Source organism: Ammodytes marinus, assembly GCF_949987685.1.
Source record: "Ammodytes marinus genome assembly, chromosome: 5".
Taxonomy (NCBI): Eukaryota; Metazoa; Chordata; class Actinopteri; order Uranoscopiformes; family Ammodytidae; genus Ammodytes; species Ammodytes marinus.
The window spans coordinates 30156542-30174730 of record NC_137234.1 but is presented as its reverse complement, the minus strand read 5'-3'; the positions used below and the strand labels follow the sequence as shown (position 1 = coordinate 30174730).

Sequence of the window (18189 nt, the reverse complement as noted above, 5' to 3'; positions counted from 1 at the left end):
CTTTAACTGGATTCCAGCAAACAATTGTCGATGGGCTTAATAGTATACAGCCAAATGAGCCTTCGAGGCAATACATGCGTTTTCCCCTTAACGGTTTAAAAAGTTAACACATTCAGACGTAAATTATTTGAAAATTTCACTCGTGCACATGCTTTGCCAAGCCAATAGTTGGCGGTGACACTTAGGGTGTATTCACACTGGGAAAGTCCGCTAGTGCACTTGCTTTGGTCCAGACCAAATAGAGTTTTGATTTTTTTTGTTTGGTGTGGTCCACTTTCATATTGCCCCTTTTGCAAGTGAACCAGCATTACGAAGCAAAACCACACGTGATCTGAGGTCATTCATTCATTGGACAGACATTCTGGGGTGGAGAGAAACAGGAAGCACGAAGTTTAAACTGCGAAATATATATCATTGATATAATATGGGGCTAAAAATAATAAAAGGGCCTACATCTAACCTATAAATAAAGAGGAAAAACATCAAATTATTGTTGTTTCATATGGTCATAATGTGTAGCCTTATGTCAATGCCACGTTATGTGGCTTGTAGCCTACGATGTGAAACATCATTTTTACTGTATTTGTGGTGCTGGATGCGCGTCACGAGAAGAATAGGCTCAAGCTGACACTCAGCTGATTAAGCTGTGTATCAGCTGGGTCGGCGCAGTTCAGCTCCAAACTGACACGGGGATAGTATTGACGGTCCCGTACATGGGAAGCAAAATAAAAACACACACTTCTTGCGCAGCGTGAACCTGTTGGCACTGTGCGAGAGACGCCCCTCTCCTTCATCTGATCGCTGATCGCTGAACACATTCAGCATTTATATTGTTCTGGGCTCCCGGTCAAACCACAACTAATCTTCCTAACAATGGCGACAACAACACTTTCCCATAATGTGAAGCTGACGGCTATTTATTAAAAAAGAAAAGAAAGAAAAGGCACAGTGCCTCCTGCATTTGGGTCGGATCGAGTCCGAACGAATTCACACCACAAACGAACTGCAGCAGAGTGCGTTTGGAAACGCATCGAGACTACCTCTTCAGCTGGGTCTCGGAGCGTTTGTTTGGTCCGCACCCGAGTGCGATTGCTGTATTCACACCTGCCTGAAAGATGCGCACCGAAGGCAGAAGTGCATCTGAGTTCGTTTCAACCGAACTAAACACGGCATGTGTGAATACACCCTTAGTCTAGTAGATTGCTCTTCCAGTACAATTTGATGCATAAAACCTTACTGTGACTGAACATTAATGCCACTAACGTTCACGAAGCAGTTGGTGTAAGCTTAGAGCCAGTGAAATGCTTTTAATGTGAAGCCGTAGCCTTAATGCTCTTTTTGTTTGAAAAGTAACTTAAAGGCCTACTTCACCGGTTTGAATATGAAGGTGTATTGAATTCTGAGATCCTATGTAGTATAAATGTGCGAAAAAAATTGAAATCGGTTCATCCTAGCCTGAGAAAAGGCAGAAAGAGTGTTTTTTTTAACCCTATATTTCTCTTTCTCGTGACATCACAGAAAGAGAAATATAGGGTTAAAAAAAAACTTACTTTGTAAATATTACTGTGATGTCTTTTACTGTGACATCACAGTAATATTTACAAAGTACGCCTTTTCTCAGGCTAGGATGAACCGATTTTATTTTTTTTTGCACATTTATACTACATAGGATTTCAGAATTCAATACACCTTCATATTCAAACCGGTGAAGTAGGCCTTTAATTGCTGCACGCTGATCTGTAGATAGTGTTACTTAATGTAGAAAGCCATATCCCTGGCTTGACAGGTGGTGACACAAGTTTATTTGTCTTGAAAAACCGGCAAAGCACAAATCTTTCCCCAGCAACAGGGGTGGGGGGTCTCAGTAACTTACTAATCGCTTAGACTAAATTGGCGATTGATATATTTGAGCCCTGCACGACACTCATCCGCAAAAGTAGTGTTGCGGGGTCTGATTCTATAGGACAGGATACTGGATCTGTAACTGTGGAGAGCAGCTAGGGAGAGAAAAACAAATGCCACCCATGGAGACATGCAAGCAGGATATTGTAGTGAAAATAATTGAGTTTGAGGAAAATAATTGTCAAGTGGCTTCTGTCAATTGTAACAATCAGACAGCTGTGTTTGTTTATGTCATGTGTTACTAAAAAGCTGCTCTCTGTCTACTTCAAGATCACATTTGTCAGGAGATGGCTTTGTTAGAACCCCATGTTAATGGAAGGCGTTTTTGTGTGACACTTTTCCATGATTGCAAATTAAACTACTCACCTCTTTTCTATTTTTCATAATCTTGCTTACAGTATGCGCACACAGCAACGTTCATCCTACCCTTATATAAAATGCATTCCCACGCTCCAGTTCACGCTCCCTTTATAACACCTTCTTCCAAGTTCACATACGTACTTTGTTCACGTACACAAAGAAAAAACCGCAAGCGAGTGTGTGAGACAGATGATTGATACGTTATGTGCCAGCGCTCGCTTTTCACCTTTCTCAGCGCTGTCACATTTATTTCCCCCCTGTACGGACCTGCTGCACTGTGCTGATACAAAGCAGAAATATGAACAGGTGCGACGTGGGTAATTTGTCCGCATGGCCCCGGAGCAGTGGTCGGGCCAAAAACTGCAGCAGCTCAGCTTTAGTTTAAAGTTGAAATCCGGCCCAGAGCGGCTGACCAAGAGGTCTTTGTTCGAAACCCCAGGAGTCCCTCATTTTTCAAGCACAATGGCTTCAAAGCAAAATTCTCTCTCTCTCTCTCTCGCTCTCTCTCTCTCTCTCTCTCTCTCACTCTGTTTCTTTAAGAATAATTAAAGAGACAGAATTTTCAGTATGCCTTCAGGTTTATTATTATCACAGATCAAACGAAATGCAATTGTTTTTTTTTTTTGCTTTTTTTCATACCTCTGAAAGAAAGTTGACTTACATTACATACAATGCCCCACTTCAGCTCAGTGACATGTGTTCAAAGGGAAATGCGGTGGTTGTTTTATTAATAATAATAATAATAATTGATAGGTTTTATATAGCGCTTTATTGCCTAGGCACTCAAAGACGCTTTACAGGGTTCCTGGTTCAATTCGTTCACACACAGTCATACCGGTGGTGGTAAACTACGAGAGTAGCCACAGCTGCCCTGGGGTATACTGACGGAAGCGTGGCTGCCATTCAGCGCCAACGGCCCCTCCGACCACCACCTCATACATACAGCAATCATACACATTCACACAAGGCAAGGTGGGTGAAGTGTCTTGCGACCGTGGCTCAGGTGGTTAAGCGGGTTGGCCAATGATCCAAGGGTTGGCGGTTCGATCCCCGCTCTGCCACCTGAGTCATGGTTGTTGTGTCCTTGGGCAAGACACTTCACCCACCTTGCCTCGTGTGAATGTGTATGACTGCTGTATGTTTGAGGTGGTGGTCGGAGGGGCCACAGGCGTTGAATGGCAGCCACGCTTCCGTCAGTCTGCCCCAGGGCAGCTGTGGCTACTATGGTAGTTTACCACCACCAGTATGACTGTGTGTGAATGAATGGAACCTGGAACCCTGTAAAGCGTCTTTGAGTGCCTTGAAAAGCGCTATATAAATCCAATCCATTATTATTATTATTACAACAACCATGACCCAGATGGCCGGGCGGGGATCGAAACGCCAACCCTTGGATCGTTGGCCAACCCGCTTAACCACCTGAGCCACGGTCGCCCGAATTATTCCTTTCTGCCTCATATAAGTCCAATATTGAGTTTCCTTTTCTGCTTGGTTTTTGGTCTCGCCTGATGATGCAATCATCTGTTTCTTTAGCAGTCTGCTTTTTGGTGTGATTAGGGAAGCGATAACATTGTGTAGAACCAGAAATAATAATAATATACATAATTCCATTTTGTACAGAACAGGTCAGGTCATACTTGTCTTTTATAAATAGGCCAAGGTGTTATCTAAAGTTGATCTGTTAATTGTGATATAAAGGGTGCGGTGGAAATCTGAGATAAAGATCGCAGAAATCAGTGCTGTTATTTTAGAATTGTATCAAAAAGCCTTCTCAAAGTCTGACTGACCTGAAGTCTGCTGAGGAATAAAATACAAAAACCAGTCTGAGCTGGCATATTTTCCAGGATAAATCATAAATTGGTATATTTCATTGTCACGCATCCACAGTTATAATGAGTCAAGAGTTATTTCCACTACAATACAAGGTCAGTTCTGGCATAGAGGTTTTTGGTTGTGGGTTTGGCAAACACATGGACCTGTGCAGGACTCTGGCAATCATCTGAGAGAACACAACCGGAGAAGAAGTAGAGCTGAGAAAAGACATTTGAGATTTGTGATGTAGAGGGCAGAGGATTTGCTTCCATTACACACTTATTCACAGTTCCAGTCTCATGTGTCCCCGTCTAATCTTCATTCTCAATATCCAGCGCTTTATCTTGCCCTCCCTCCCTTCTCTGCTCTCCCCTTCTCTCTCTAATTTCTTCTCCTCACTGCAATTTTGGATTAGAGCGCTGGATGAAGTTGTTGCGGCCAAACACAAGTCGGCACAACCCCTGTACTTCTGCTGCCTCTTGATTGATGTTCTCATATCTGTTGCTCTCTCTCACACACACACACACACACACACACACACACACACACACACACACACACACACACTCACTCAGCAGCGCTCAGATAGAAACACAACATTAGCATTGGCTCTGTGCCATCTCCTTTCTCTCAGTAAGTTAGACACTGGCGATGACTAGAAGATCATGCTGGCAGGAGAGACACGAAAAGTGATAGAGAGAGATACGAAGTCAGTAAGATTAAGAAAGGGCCAATCAAGAATGAGGGCGAACTTGGATACACAATACTGTTTTTCTGTAATTTAATTGCCTTCAAAGTGTATGAGTGTGCACTTATCTAAGTTGCAGTGCAGAAAACTAAAAGTGGGGAACATTGACAATCAAAATGGAAAAGGCTAAGTTCTTGTTCACCGTTTAAGTGCAAGAAAATAGAGTTAAGCAGTGCATTAATGTAAGTGCTGTGTAAATGGAGCTCAGTGGTATAATAGAGTTTCAAAGTAGTATACAATGGTCAGTAACTAAACAGAGCAGAGTTATATACAGTCCCCTCCATAAGTATTGGAACAGTGAGGCCAATTCCTTTATTTTTGCTGTAGACTGGAAACATTTGGGTTTGACACCAAAAGATGAATATGAGACAATAGCTCAACATTTCAGCTTTCATTTCCAGGTATTCACATCTGGATCTGATACACAACTGAGAAGATATCATTATTTGAAAAGGAACACCACATTTTTAGGCAAGCAAAAGTATTGGAACAGATAGACTTTAAATAAATTAAAGTGAATACACCGTAATATTTTGTTGCAAATACTTTGCTTGCAATAACTGCATCAAGCCTGTGACCCATTGACATCACAAAACGTTTGCATTCTTCTTTTGTGATGCTTTTCCAGGCTTTCACCGCAGCCTCATTCATTTGCTGTTTGTTTTGGGGGGTTACACCCTTCGGTCTCCTCTTTAGCAGGTAAAATGCATGCTCTATAGCGTTTAAGTCTGGAGATTGACTTGGCCAGTCTAAAACCTTCCATTTCTTGCCCCTGATGAACTCCTTTGTTGTTTTTGCAGTTTTTTTGGATCATTATCTTGCTGCATGATGGAGCATCTTCCAATCAGTTTGGTTGCATCTTTCTTTAAATTGGCAGACCGAATGTTTCTGTAGACTTCTAAGTTAATTTTGCTGTTGCCATCATGTGTTACTGTGTTGTTGTCAAGATGAACCTTTACCAAAGTGATGGAAAGGCTAAAGTTTGGAGAAAGAAATGATCTACTCATGATCCCAAACATACAGGCTCATCTGTGAAACACGGTGGAGGCAATGTCATGGCTTCTTCTGGGACGGGCTCATTATTCTTCATAGATGATGTAACACATGATGACAACAGCAAAATGAACTCAGAAGTTTACAGAAACATTCTGTCTGACAATTTAAGGAAAGATGCAACCAAACTGATTGGAAGATCCTCCATCATGCAGCAAGATAATGACCCAAAACACAACAAAGGAGTTAATCAGGGGCAAGAAGTGGAAGGTTTTAGACTGGCTAAGTCAATCTCCAGACTTAAACCCTATAGAGCATGCATTTTACCTGCTAAAGAGGAGACTTAAGAGAGTAACCCCCTAACACAAACAGCAACTGAATGAGGCTGCGTTGAAAGCCTGGAAAAGCATCACAAAAGAAGAATGCAAAAGTTTTGTGATGTCAATGGGTCACAGGCTTGATGCGGTTATTGCAAGCAAAGGATTTGCGACAAAATAGTATGTTTTATTCACTTTAATTTATTTAAAGTCTATCTGTTCCAATACTTCTGCTCGCCTAAAAATGTGGTGTTCCTTTACAAATAATGATATCTTCTCAGTTGTGTATCAGATCCAGATGTGAATACCTGGAAATGAAAGCTGAAATGTTGAGCTATTTTCTCATATTCATCTTTTGGTGTAAAACCCAAATGTTTCCAGTCTACAGCAAAAATAAAGGAATTGGCCTCACTGTTCCGATACTTATGGAGGGGACTGTATAAGGTTATCTTGATATACTGTACATGTACTAAAATAAGGTATGTTTTGAACACTAATTAATTTGATTCAAAGTCAAGTGATGTATACAAAGATTAGAATTAAAACCAGTTATATAAATGTACTTTTTGTTGAATATTGTTGGTCTCCTTTTTACTCCCAAAATCCTCTTACAGCTACCCTGGAGGGGTTCCAGACCCTATTGAAAGAAATGCTTCACTACCCCAAAACCAATTTACCTTTTAAAGTCAGTGTATGTACTATACGACCTGATCAGTCATCCTGGGTTGTTATGGCTATTTTCTGAATCTTAACGATGCACATTCAGAGAGGGAGTTTGAGGTGGCATGAATATCCATCACCCTCACTGCAAATCCACCCAGGCTCAGCAGAAAAAACGGGCTCAGCTTTAGCAGAGAGATGGATGAATTGAGAGAACGCAGTGGGAGGTTCATGTGGTCTCTAACCGGATCTCTGGCTCTAGATGTTTGACTGAGCTTTGAACAATCGCTGAATGCCTGGGGTGTCCGTGGGATTGTGTGTGTTTGTGTGACTCAAACTGTGCAATGTGCCTCGAATGGCAGTTAAAAATGAAATGATTAAAAGTTATGTTACGCTTGTCACAATACTAAAGGTGCCATCAGCATCAGCAAATAAGCCTGTGTCACTTATAGTGGAAGGCCGCTTCTGATTGGTTCATGTGGTCATCAATCTCGCTTTGTGAGACCAATATCTCACAAGTGTATTCGTCGATCCATGTTTAGCTCGACAACTTTATGAACCAATCAGGGGCTGCCTTCCATTAACAGACAGAAAGTGGGGAGGGACCGGTCTAACTGGCAGCTATAGGTTGAAGACAACATGAACCAATCAGGGCAGCCTTCCTCTAATGGACGGGGCAGGCCTCCGGAGATTGGAGAAAGGCCAGCCTGATCTGCGGGAGAGAAACTAATGTAAGGCTTGCAAGACTGAGGCTGGTTTATTTCTCTGGATTCTGGTGAAAAAAAAGTGTAGTGTAGTGGAAGTCGAACAAGAACACTGTTTGCCTACATGTAGGTAGGCCATTACAACTTTATGAGGTCATACTACTGTAATGTACATGACATGTGTGTGATGATCAGAACTACATCATTCCTGTTTTAAATATATGAAACTCAAACTATTTGATTTGGGTTTAAAAAGGGTTGTGTTTAAAGGGAAAAGCCAACAATTATACACATTAAGTTCACTTAACACACTGCCATATTCATTATGTGAAAGCAATTGTGTAATGTCCTCTCAGGATCTGCAGGGTTTCAATAGTTTGAGAAAATAACACTGGTGTGGTTGTTGAGTTGGCATTAGGGTCATCTTGAGTTGAGCCTTAGGCAATACATTATAGAAAGCCAGTGTTACACACTAGAGGTATGGAGTTTAATATAAGTGGTTTTAGGAGGCAGGCAGGGTCTGGGAATGACACATGCTGTGGAGTTGAATTATAGGAAATGTAGAATAAAATGATTTTGAAGCTAGAGCTAAACTAGGGAAAAAAAGTCAGAATATCTCCTGCTCTCTTGTCCATGACCATTGTTGTGTATATACGTATACTGTGAATTCTCCGACTCTTTTAAAGTGCAATGCCAAATCACCCTTGTGCCCTTTAAGCTAGGGAATGGTTTGCTTTGTTGTGAAAAGGAACATTTGTGGAAAGCTGGTATAGAGGCCTAATTGTGTAAAGGGAACACACTTTATCCACATTCCCCTGAAGACTTTTGGCAGTTTTATAACCACATCACCCAGCGTGTGCCTTTACTGCTTTACTATGCTGTCATTATTCACATGAAAACATAGTGATCGCTTGTCAGATTAAGATGTATGTTTCTTTAAACATTGTATTAAACTACCAAGTGCTGACAGTGCCAGTGTTCACAGTTCCAGTGTTCACTAATGCCTGAAAATGTATACTTCACTTTAAACAGCTTTTTATATGAGATTAAAGCCCTTTATTGAAACGCCCATTGGTTTGAAGATGTAACATTTGAATCAATGTAATAATAAACTTAATGGCACAAGAAAAGTAAACGTCAGTTAGTGTTAATTGGCAAACTAATTAAGTTCATAAGATTGAGTGTATCAACACAGACTTGACGTATAATATAAGAGGGGCAGCAAATACATACTGTATAGGAATCAAATGTAACAATTTGAAAAGCACTTTAGTGCTCCAGAAAAGGAAACTATCCAACTCTTACCTCATTTGAGATCCACACCCGCACCTGCAATTCACACATACTGTACGCACACTATTAATGCCAGCATTTTCTCTATAGCTGGATTGTAAGTGGGTGACGAGCCTGTTTCTCTTTCCTGCAAGTCACTTTTTACTTCTCTTCTCTTGAGGAGCAAGAACTCATATCAGAGTTTAAAAGGGGTCCATATATAAGAACTTCTGAATTAGCTGTCAAAATAAATTATTCACATCCTTGTTGCTATTGCTTAGACTCCATTTTTAGTTTGTGATGAACATCGTGTTGTGCCCGACTTGCCACTGTTGATATTAAATAATTTGTTAGTTTTCTGCACTTTCTTTCCTCTTGAGTGTTGAGCAGTCCTTCTGTAGAATTACATGTTTAAACTGCTTAACAAAAAAAGTGCCTGCAGTTTTGTTTTTATTAATTCAATATGTTCAACAAAAGCAGAAAATTATCATTTTGCTTGTAATAAAAACTGCAAGGGTGTCTTTTTGGAGAGGCTTTTGTAAGAAAACACTTTCCAAAAGCTTTGGAGGTTGGTGCGTCTCTGACCTTGGCTCACCTCTAATGAGGCACCTTGACAGTCTGACAGATGCAGGCTCAACCAGACACCACTATGTCCTCTACTGCTAAGGAATAATCCCTTACTAAAACATACAACCTTATACACATACACATATACATGCACACACAACCCCTGACCGGCCATGTAGCAGCTCAGAGTACAGCCCCTAAGGGTGGTAGCTCAGCAGTCCAGTGAAAAGAGCAATATAACGGGCTGGTCTCTGTAACATTGAGGTCACAGTGTGGGCACCATGCGGCACTTTCTGCCACTCGAAAAAAATTATCACTTTTCTGTCTTGAGAATTATTTCACAGTGCAAGCAGAACACACGGCCACTTGCTTCAGAGTGTGTGTTTTACTTTGTTTTGCTTTCTTTTGGGGGGTGGGGGGGGTGTATTTGCTGCTAAACGAGGAGGACATTTGTGACCATTGTGTATGTGGGCTGTCTCATGTGATAAGTGATTTGTTTTGGCCTTCTCTGGTTTTGGAGATAACCGTGTATAACCAGATATGAATATTCCTAATGGCTTTTTAATGGCTTTCTAATTTGCCCTTTAAAGGGCTCTAATGGACTTTCCCCCATGTTTGCACAGAGAGGAGGAACAGTGGATCTGACTCATTTATGCCTCGTTTCCACCGAGTAGAGCAGGTCGGATCGGAGCGGCTCAGAGCGGGACAGCTCACTTTTAAGAATCTCGGTGTTGTTTCCACCGCCGACCCTACCCTTACTGGTAGGGCGGGGTTTAGGCTGGACTGCGATAGTCGCCACCAGAATGTGGGTCAAACTATCGGGCTGTGGAACAACTGTGGTCAAGCCAGTGGTCTCTTGTTTTTGCTTGGTCACACCAGCCGCTTCTTTATTTATTCCCCCGTGTTGTTGTGAGCACAGAGACGGCTCGGTGCAACTGATAGAGACAGTGAACGAACAGCGCTGGCTGCGGCAGCTACGTGACATCGTAGCAGTGGGACACAGTGTAGCCAACTGATTCATTTAATGACGAGGAAAAACCTTTCAGACGGCTAGTACCCCTACGGAGGATTACTGAGATTAGGAGCGGCTCAGAGCGGTTAGGTGCGCTTAAACCGTACCCTACCCAACTTTTGGCCAAATGAAAACCCAAACTACCCGGACCGAACCGCTCCGATCCGACCCGCTCTACTCGGTGGAAACGAAATGAGCGTATTACGCTGGTAAATGCACAGAGACATGGTGCATGCCGACAGAGACAGTGAGCGAACAGCGCTGGCCGCCACAGCTACGTAGGCTAACTTGTGATTGTTGCAGCTGGACACAGTGTAGCCCACTGATTAATTTAATGAAGAGGCAAAACACCACACAATAAACAGAGTGCTGCGCGGACATTTTTCACTAAACACAAGACTCTTTTCACTCTTGCCGAGGTGACTACGATTTGATGCGGAAAGGATTCTTTCGACCCATCAACGGACGGCAGTGTGTAGCTCCACCTTTTTGGCACCCTTTCAGGCGACTAGTACCCCAACAGAAGAGTACCGAAAATGGGAGCAGCTCAGAGCGGTTTAGCTTATTTTGGGACCCTCCAGCTTTTGCCAAATGAAAAGCCAAAATAAGCAGACCGAGCCGCTCTGCTAGGTGGAAATGAGGCAAAAAAAGTGAGAGGTGGGGGTAAAGAGACCATGTACAACAATATAGGCGTCATTATTATTAGTGCCTTTAACCTTGCGTCGCTGCCTCTTTTGTTACAGTAAAGCATATGTTTTGCTTAACAGCGGTGATCAGGGGACAGCAGACTGTGTGAGTGAAAGGAGGAGGGGAAAAGGTGTGAGCAGAGGTTGATTGCAAAGCCATTTCCCAAGGCTTTGTCACGCTCTGTTAGCTGAGGAGCTCCATTTCAAAGACAATTTGTCAACTGCTGAGCACTTTGGCAAAGAGCAGCCTTCTGGTGAAGAAATATGTTGTATAGTAGTGGGTGTGTGTATGTACGTGTGTGTGTGTGCGTGCGTGCATGCGTGTGTCTGTGTGTGTCTGTGTGTGTGTGTGTGTGTGCACGTGTGTGTGTGTGTGTGTGTGCGTGCATGCGTACATTTGAGAAACTTTGAGCTGCCTGTGCCTGTTATGCATGTATGAGCTATATGTTTCACAGAAAAAGAGCTTACTGCATCTACATATAAACCTGTGCATACGTCTAGGAATGCGCTTAGAGTACATGCATGCGCTTTTGAGTATGCATATAGAAAAGTAGTGCGCCAGACCCCCTGAAATCAATCACTTGTGACATTAACACAGAATGCAATCACCAATCCACTATGGCTATCAGTGGCCCGCTGAGTAGCCACATTAGCGGGGTCATGATCCGCTCTATGCCTCGTTCTCGAGGCGACAGCGGCTTGGCCGTTCGCCCACAGGATTTTTGGAGTGGTCCTTCATCATCTTCAACCCCACAGCCCTGCCTAGGCTGCTGTGGCTGCTCCAGTCATCCTCACATGCATGCACACAGAGGTCAAGCCTATGCAAAGGGAGTAAGCTAACTCTCTGTGCATTTTCACATAAATGTCTCATTCACTTAGTATTCATCTGCATAATATCTGAATAATGTATGAACACTTAATGGATGTATGTCCTAAAAATCAATGGTGCATTCAGTGATTCTGGAGAATGCGTGTTGTCAAAATCGCTTTTTGACAAAATGAGTGAATATCTCCTCACGCTGCGGTTAAATATAGACTATCAAAAAAGGCCTGTGTTGTCTGTTGATCTGTCTTTGGAGCTGTCTGTCAGTGAGATGCCTGCAATCTAAAAGTATAGGAACAAAATGAATTGAAAAAAAACTAAAAAAAAATGTACGCAAGATGGAGTACAGTTGTTGTTGTTCCGGAGCTTGTGGTGATCATAACTTCTTAATTACCGTACTGTATTGGCCTCCTCCCAGGTATGCTGTTCTGCGAGACCCAGCAGGCTGGCTGAGTGTGAACCCCGTCAGAGGCACTGTCAACACCTCCGGCTCGCTGGACCGTGAGTCTCCGTATGTCCATGACAACAAATACACGGCTGTCTTCATCGCCACAGATAACGGTGAGTGTCAAGATGCCCTACTGTACAAAAGTGGTCAAAGATAATTAGACAGGAAAAGTATCATAACTGTGAAACGATGTCAATGCTGCTCGTTTTACACACATTTAATTCAACTATAATTGGTAGTTAGTTTTATCACTGTCCTGGTAGATATTTCCTAAAAAACAATCATGATGGAGATAAATAAATGAAAATTGGATTTTTGGCATTGACAGCGATATTGAAAACATAGAGTATCTAACAATAGCAAATCAGTAGTGTCAAAGTCCCGGTCACACTGCTTAATTTCATAAAGTCTAAAACCAACACTGTACCAGAAATGTTAACGTAATATAGCAAGACCATGTAAATGTGCTTAAAAGGGTGTTAATGTCATAACGACAATGCTATGTTATGCAGTGGCAGTTAGCCAATAAGGCTTCCCATCTAAGTTGCATTCTCATTTGCATTATACATTGAATTATTCCTGAGTCTCTTAGTAGCGGGCCGAATCACTCCACCAACTATGAAAAAGTAGACCCAAAACCTGCCTCTCCATAAAAGTACAGTGCACTCTTGAAAATAACTCATCCTTTCTGCTTAGTTTCACCTAGGCCAGAGTGAAAGTGACATTCTCCCCTGGGTGATAATGGGGATGGCCTTGAATGGCACTGCTTCTATCGGACCATATGGTCGCTGGTTGGCAGTGTCAATGGAACTGCTGCTCTGAGACCTTTTTTTTCCGAGGCACGGATGAAAGTGTCGAGGGGCCCCAGGGCATTGATCCTTTTTTTCTCTCGCTCCCCCCCCTTCACCCTCTCTCTCTCTCTCTCTCTCTCCCCCTCGCTGTCTCTGTCTCTCTCCCTCTCCCGATCAATCTATCTGCTCTCCCCTGTGCTCAGGAGATTCTGACAGATCCATTAAGAGGAACTGATAGATTCTATTAGCGAGGCAGCAGAATAGCAGTGTTGTGCTGGGGGAATTTGGCAGCCTTGGAAAAGATGAGCATTGAAAGAGGAGTAATGACGGGCCGGCAGGAGAAGGTGGAAGGGAAGTGGAAAGGGGTCAGGGGGAAGAGGAGAAAGGGAAAGGGACATAAGACGGAGATAACTGGGAAAAGAAATGGAGCTGCATAGGGGAAGTGTGTAAGGAATAGGTGGAGAGATGAAGAGAGAATGGTGAAGATTATCAGTGGCCAGGGCAAGGTATAGGAACGAGTGGGGGAGTGTTGGAGTGTTGGAGCCAAAAGTGGAGGAAGGGTAAGCAGATACATGAAAAACCTTTTCTTTTTGTAATGCGTTTAAGATATGAATTTGACATGCTTGACCCGGCTTCGAAAAATTGTTGAAAAATGTTTGGGGAAATTAACGTCTATACAAAACTTTGCATCCAATTCTTGAGATATTTAACTTGAAATATCAACATTTTGTCAATGCTGGAATACAAGTTAGAGCATCACCAATCTGTGGTATACAAGAATATGCTGGGTACCATGAATATCTGTACAGATTTTACAGCAATATATCTAGTATATGTTGAGCTATTTGACTTGCCCATATTAGTGGACCATCCGACATTTTGCCATCCATTGATTTAAACGATATAATTCAAGCTGTACTCCCGCCTTCTGATGTCTCGGGTAAAATGGTTTGAACTAGGACCAGAGAGTTTTTACCGTGGTATTACATTGAGACGACACAAATCCACACAGAGACATCAGTGAAGTTGAAAGTTTTATTATGATTGATAGTCCACACATTGCGGTGGGGTTAGGGGGTTAGGGGTTTAGTTGGCGGCCAGGATCTGGTCCACCCATCCACGCAGCTCGGTAACGCGGGCGTAGACGGCAGGAGTGGAGGTGGAGCAACGGCTGCTTCCCCAAGACACAATACCGACCAGAGTCCAAGCGTTGTCCTTCTCACAGACCAGGGGGCCGCCAGAGTCTCCCTGGAAACCACAAGTAAACAACCAGTTAACAACAAATAAAACAACACAGACCAAATCTGGAAACCACGGACATGAGCAGAGCAACGATATGAACCACATTTGAAGGTGATATACTTTGTTGATTAGGGTTAACCCTGGGGGCCTTATGGTGGCGCATTAGAAGAGTGCGTACCATGAAGACTTAAGTCCCTGTCACAGTGGACCTGGGTTGGACTAAAAAACGATCGTCGAAATAGTCATTAGTGTTTCTACTTGAAACTGTTTTCATGATGTAGTGTCCAGAGAAACCTTTATAGTTTTCACAGTTCCATTGCTGGATCTCCTCTTTTCAGCCTCTGTCTGAAATGGCTGTCTTTTTAAGTCTTCCAAGGAGTCCAATCTGGTCTGATTAGCCCTGAATCTAACTGCTGGTTCGAATCGAACTGGCAGTTAGATTGAGGGAGAAGTTAGGTTGGTAAAGGGGTGTGGTCTATGTAAAGGGGCGTGGTCTCACCATGCAGGAAGTGGCTCCAGCTCCACCAGCGCAGATCATGACGCTGGAGATTTGGCTTCCCCAGTGTTTCTTACACTGGTCGTTGGAGAGAAGAGGCAGAGAGGCCTGCTGCAGGTTGTTGGGGGTGGAGGGAGCTGAGATACACACACATGGTTATTACATTATTATGTTATTATTACATACTATTATATGTTATTAAAGTGGAAATATATATATAATCCAAGCCTGTACAGAGCCTATAAGCAGGTATGTGTAGGCTATATATATATAAAGTTCCATACCGTTGTAACGCTGGAGTCCCCATCCAGAGGTCACACAGGTCATTCCAGGAGCGAACACGTCGCTGGACTCAGCCAGACACACAGGGGAAACCTTGAATGAATGAAGGATTCATTTAGAACATGTGCAAAAAAAAGTGCAATGAAAGAGCAAAAAAAGAACAAAAAACAACAATAATGTATATATTATTTTAACCTTGGTGTCGAGGCGAGCGGGAGACGCCAGTTTGATCAGGGTGATGTCATTGTTGATGGTGCGGGGGTTCCAGCCGGGATGGGTGAAGACCTGGGGGGTTAGGGGCAGGGTTAGATAGATATCTTTATACTGGATATATATTATCTATTTTAGGGTTAGTGGGAGGGAGAGCTGTTCTCAAAGCTCATTGGCTGACGGTCTCACCTGAGCGGGCTTCAGAACCTGCACTTCCTCGTTGGAGCCGTAGCCCTTGTTATGCTCTCCAGCGACCACACGGTGGTAGGTTCTACACACACACAATCAGACACCAACACAGACAGGGGTGGATTATCAAACAGGGCCTGGCCCAGGCCAAGGGGCCCCTAAGCCAGAGCCTCTATGTGAAGTCGATGTTGGTAACTATTCATGTCAGATAGTCAAAGAGCCAAAGTTCTACCAAAGAACTAACAGAATGGCCTAGATATTTAAACTGACCTGACGTTGCAGTGAGCAGCTGTCACGACCCAGTTCTCGTTGATCAGAGATCCTCCACAGAAATGGAAACCGTTGGATTGCTGAGAGAAAACAGAACAAGCTGTGAAAAAGGTGTGTATCTGTGTGTTACAGTGTGTGTGTGTGTGTGTGTGTGCGTGTGTGTGTGTGTGTGTGTGTGTGTGTGTGTGCGTGTGCGTGTGCGCGTGCGCGTGTGTGTGTGTGTGTGCGTGCGTGCGTGTTACCTGCAGAGACACCTGCCAGGGCCAGGAGTGAGGAACAGCCTCCTCTCCATTGACAATGCGAGCGTAGCCGCTAACCTGGGGAGCGATGGCGGGGGTGCCACAGCCTGACACACACACAGACAAGTTTTATTACAATACATGACATTTAGCCACACACACACTGGGTTACATTATGTCATTGAGACCCTTTTAATCCGTAGCTTCAAGCTGGAGGTAGGCAATTAGCGTTAAAGCTCTGGCTGAAGGATCCTCACTGGACTTGCCCCGTCATGACCAAAGCATAGCAACATGTTCCTAACTCCTGAATCAGCTAATCGTGATGTCATTAGAGTTAATCTCTTTGAGGCCAAACTCAAAATAACCTGTACCAGCTTTATATAGAACAAAATGATAACAATAATATTATATTGTATGTGTTCTAGTCAAAGTGTCTCTGTTAGGTTAAGAGTTGGTAGCTTGTGTCTCACCGTAGGCGGCGCTGACGAAGGCGAGGCAGGACACGATCCAGAGGAAAGCCATGGTTAGATGCCGAGGATGGTGATTTGATGAAGTAGAAGCTGCTTTATATACATGAACCAGTCGGGACTGGGCCAATCAGAGCAGCCCGTATGTGTGTATGTGTCCAGTGGTTTGGCCAGCTGTTTATCAGGCCTGATGTTCCCACACGCCATACGCCCACAAATCCAGCTCTCTCATTGGCTGAGAAATCCTGTCGACCAACACAGCAAAACGTCCCTACTCTTTCTCACCCCAAACCACATACGGTACCATTAGTCCAAAAACTCTGGTTCCAAATGATCCGGACAGTTAACTAGGGTTCAATAGTTTTAATGCTTTGTGAAACTCAGTAACTGTTAAAGGGGTAAGATGTACATCAACATCACTGTTACTCAAATGTACAGATTTCACAGCAGAAGGGGAATTGAACAAGAACCCAGATGAAATGAAATGCTCATAAAAACAGTTTAGCATTTCAAGAGAAGAAGAAGAAGGTCATTCATTTATTAGGGCAATCTTCAGTCAAATAGATATACATCATTTAGAAAACCCAACAAACATCTTCATATTACATCTTTTAACAAAACTGTGTTTAGACTTAATACTCTTGGTGTTGCTGCTAAGTATAACACAGAGCATGGTTTAGATCTATGGGATTTTCAATACAATATAAAGTATACCTTGGTTTAAGTCTTTCCAACGCTGCATTTAATTATCACAGCCATTAAATGAGTTTACCACTGTTTCAAACTACATTTGTCGTCTATCTCTGTTTATTTAGATCAGTGAAAATTGGAAGATGAATCTTTTTTACTTTGTTATTGACATACAAGTTGAAAGGCAAAAAAACAACGGTTTTTCCCATTGCACCTCTAAAAATAAGGATTTAAAAAGTAATCCTAGGTAGTCCAATAGGTGTTATACAGTCTATGGTGTTACCTTATACTGTTAATCTGAAACGTGCCTCTAATGTTCTAGTTTTTGCCTTAAGGCGCATTGTGCCTAATTGAAATGTTCTGTGTGAGGTATAAGGGAATATGATACATATACATATGCTGCGCACGCTCAACCTCTATGTCAATGGAAGGTTTGTAGTTACATAGGAGTGGGCAAGGAAATATGACAGACGTATTGTTTGAGTGTGTCATCATGACTTGTTGTGTGAGGCTGAGTTACTGGATTGGTAGGGTCAATGAGGGAGTTGTAAAGCATCTCCAGAGCTGCAAGGTTTGTTATTTATTGGTTTATTTTTTTATTAAAAGATAATGTAGATGTTAAACAGCAGTGTTGTCTGTCAGTCCATCTTGGTTTTCTCCCACAAACACTCTCACACCTGTTGCTGGTTTGCCTCTGCTGATGTCAGTGTACAGCCGGCAATTTCCCAACAAACTGTGGGGCAGGAAGACACCAACTCTCTTGTTCTCCTGTCCTGCAGAAGACACAGGGTCAGGTAATTAGCAATCAAACGAGAGAGAGAGCAATGTGAAAATGTGCATATGCAAGATGGATTGTATCTCACCTTTATTGATTCTGACAGCAAAGGCCAGGCGAAAGGGGGAACTGCCTATGGAGAGGTATCCATGGCAGAAGACTAAGAATCCCTTGTTAGGGCTGACTGCTACCCCACAGTCCATTGTCCTGTCTAACGTTAGCACCCTTATTTTG

The 18189-nt window shown here is 42.9% G+C and overlaps 2 protein-coding genes across 2 annotated transcripts in view; one reads left to right on the top strand and one right to left on the bottom strand.

The window, feature by feature from the left end:
• The window catches only part of cdh13 (cadherin 13, H-cadherin (heart)), a 357669-nt gene that overhangs the window by 302476 nt on the left and 37004 nt on the right, over nucleotides 1-18189 (top strand). The window contains exon 11 of the mRNA XM_080027417.1: nucleotides 12275-12417. Within this exon, the coding sequence (XP_079883543.1) occupies nucleotides 12275-12417 (143 nt within the window). The remainder of the gene's footprint in view (nucleotides 1-12274; nucleotides 12418-18189) is intronic.
• Nucleotides 14129-16547, bottom strand: LOC307250363 (chymotrypsin B-like). Its single transcript, XM_080027418.1, has 8 exons — nucleotides 16494-16547; nucleotides 16027-16130; nucleotides 15785-15864; nucleotides 15515-15596; nucleotides 15311-15400; nucleotides 15118-15208; nucleotides 14837-14970; nucleotides 14129-14343 (listed from the first exon to the last, which is right to left on the bottom strand). The coding sequence occupies exons 1-8, from the start codon at nucleotides 16543-16545 to the stop codon at nucleotides 14182-14184; spliced, it is 795 nt and encodes a 264-aa protein (XP_079883544.1). The 5' UTR covers nucleotides 16546-16547; the 3' UTR covers nucleotides 14129-14181.

What these genes read in the sequence shown, in the direction of transcription:
- LOC307250363 (XM_080027418.1), bottom strand. Translation starts at nt 16,545, where the DNA reads ATGGCTTTCCTCTGGATCGTGTCCTGCCTCGCCTTCGTCAGCGCCGCC. An exon ending in CCTGGCAGGTGTCTCTGCAG is followed by an intron (nt 15,865 to 16,026) that starts GTAACACGCACG and finishes GTTTTCTCTCAG; the next exon opens with CAATCCAACGGTTTCCATTT. An exon ending in GCTGCTCACTGCAACGTCAG is followed by an intron (nt 15,597 to 15,784) that starts GTCAGTTTAAAT and finishes GTGTGTGTGTAG; the next exon opens with AACCTACCACCGTGTGGTCG.